Raw genomic sequence first — 1,642 nt, forward strand, 5'->3', positions numbered from 1 at the left:
GCCTATAGCTCCCAATTCTTAATACATCTTGGCAGAACCAAAATGTATTAAGATTTGAAGTAGTATTGTTGGTGGTTTGATATGAAATGAGCAATAGCTGAGTATGTCAACAAATGTTTAGTTAGTCAGTAGGTTAAGGCCCCAAGGCAGAAGCAACGGGTTTACTGCAACCATTGAATGTACCAGAATGAAAGTGGGAGAGTGTCTATAGATTTCATCATGGGCCAAGACGACGAAAGGTTTTTCAATGATATGGGTTGTAGTGGACGGACTCACTAGGTGGCATATTTCGTTCCAGGGAAGCCCACGTATTCGATGAATAAGTGGGCTCAGTTGTACATGAAAGAGATAGTAAGATTGCATGGTATGCTAGTGTCGATTGTATCCGGCAGAGACCCTCATTTTACCTCTAGTTTATGGAAGAGCCTCTAGGAAGCATTGGGGACTCAATTGAACTTTAGGGCAACCTTTCACCCCCAGACAGATGGGAAAATTGAGCGCTTGAACCAGACGTTGGAGGATATGTTGCACGCTTGCACGTTGGAGTTTCCAGGGAGTTAGGACTCTCACTTGCATTTGGTAGAGTTTGCATATAATAACAGTTATCAAACTACCATTGGTATGTCGCCATTTGAAGCTCTATACGGTAAGGGTTGCAGGTCTCTTATTTGGTGGAGTGAGGTTGGTGAAAGAAAGTTGGTGGGAACTGAGCTAGTGGAGATGAAAAATGAAACCATGCAGAAGATTAGGGCTCGAATGCTAGTCACGTGGAGTAAACAAAAAAGTTACATCGATGTTAGGCGTAAAGACCTTGAGTTCGAGGCAGGTGATAAAGTGTTCCTAAAAGTAGCACCTATGACAGGTGTTCTGAGGTTTGGAAAGAATAGGAAGCTCAGTCTGTGTTTTGTGAGGCCATTCAAGGTGTTAGAGTGAATTGGTCTTGTGGCCTATTGGTTAGCGCGTCCCTCTCTGCAGTACACAATGTTTTTCATGTCTCCATGTCGAGGAGGTATGTGACAAATCCGTCTCACATGGTGGACTTTGAGCCTTTACATTTGAACGAGAACTTGAGTTATGAAGAGAAGCCTATACAGATTATTGCAAGAGAAGTGAAAGTTTTGTGCAACAGGGAGGTGTCATTGGTGAAGGTTCTATGGCGAAATCATCGGTTTGATGAGGCAATCTGGGAGCGAGAGGATGATATGAGAGCTCAGTACCTAGAGCTCCTAGAGCTCTTTCAAGACTAAAACTTTTGAGGATGAAAGTTCCCTAAGGAGAGTAGGATGTAACGATCCAAAATTTCAAGAAATTATATTTATTTATCTTGCATTTTTCAGTTTGTATTTCGAATTTTAGGGAGTTGGAATTTGTTTATTTTGAGGGGTAAATCAATTCAAATTAATCTTCGTGAAGTAAATGGATTTAATTCAATTATTAAGAATTAAATTTGATTTTGATTTATTTGGATGAATGGTTGAGATTTTATTTCATTTGGATTTTTTTTTTAATTTGAATTTTGAAAATAATGAAGTTGGGTGGAGTTGTTTGGTTAAGAGATTTGGGGAATTAAGGTTAAAAGAATTAAATTACACACACATACACATATATATATATTAATTAGGGTTGTCTCGAGAAACGTGCC

The 1,642-nt window shown here is 39.4% G+C and overlaps 1 protein-coding gene across 1 annotated transcript; it reads left to right on the forward strand.

Moving 5' to 3' along the window:
• The first annotated feature begins 621 nt into the window (after window positions 1-621).
• On the forward strand, window positions 622-1,247 carry LOC120084521 (uncharacterized). The gene is made up of 2 exons (XM_039040315.2): window positions 622-872; window positions 959-1,247. The coding sequence occupies exons 1-2, from the start codon at window positions 622-624 to the stop codon at window positions 1,245-1,247; spliced, it is 540 nt and encodes a 179-aa protein (XP_038896243.2).
• The last annotated feature ends 395 nt before the right edge of the window (window positions 1,248-1,642 follow it).

This window comes from Benincasa hispida, chromosome 9, assembly GCF_027475165.1.
Source record: "Benincasa hispida cultivar pf3 chromosome 9, pf3_genome.v1.1, whole genome shotgun sequence".
Taxonomy (NCBI): Eukaryota; Viridiplantae; Streptophyta; class Magnoliopsida; order Cucurbitales; family Cucurbitaceae; genus Benincasa; species Benincasa hispida.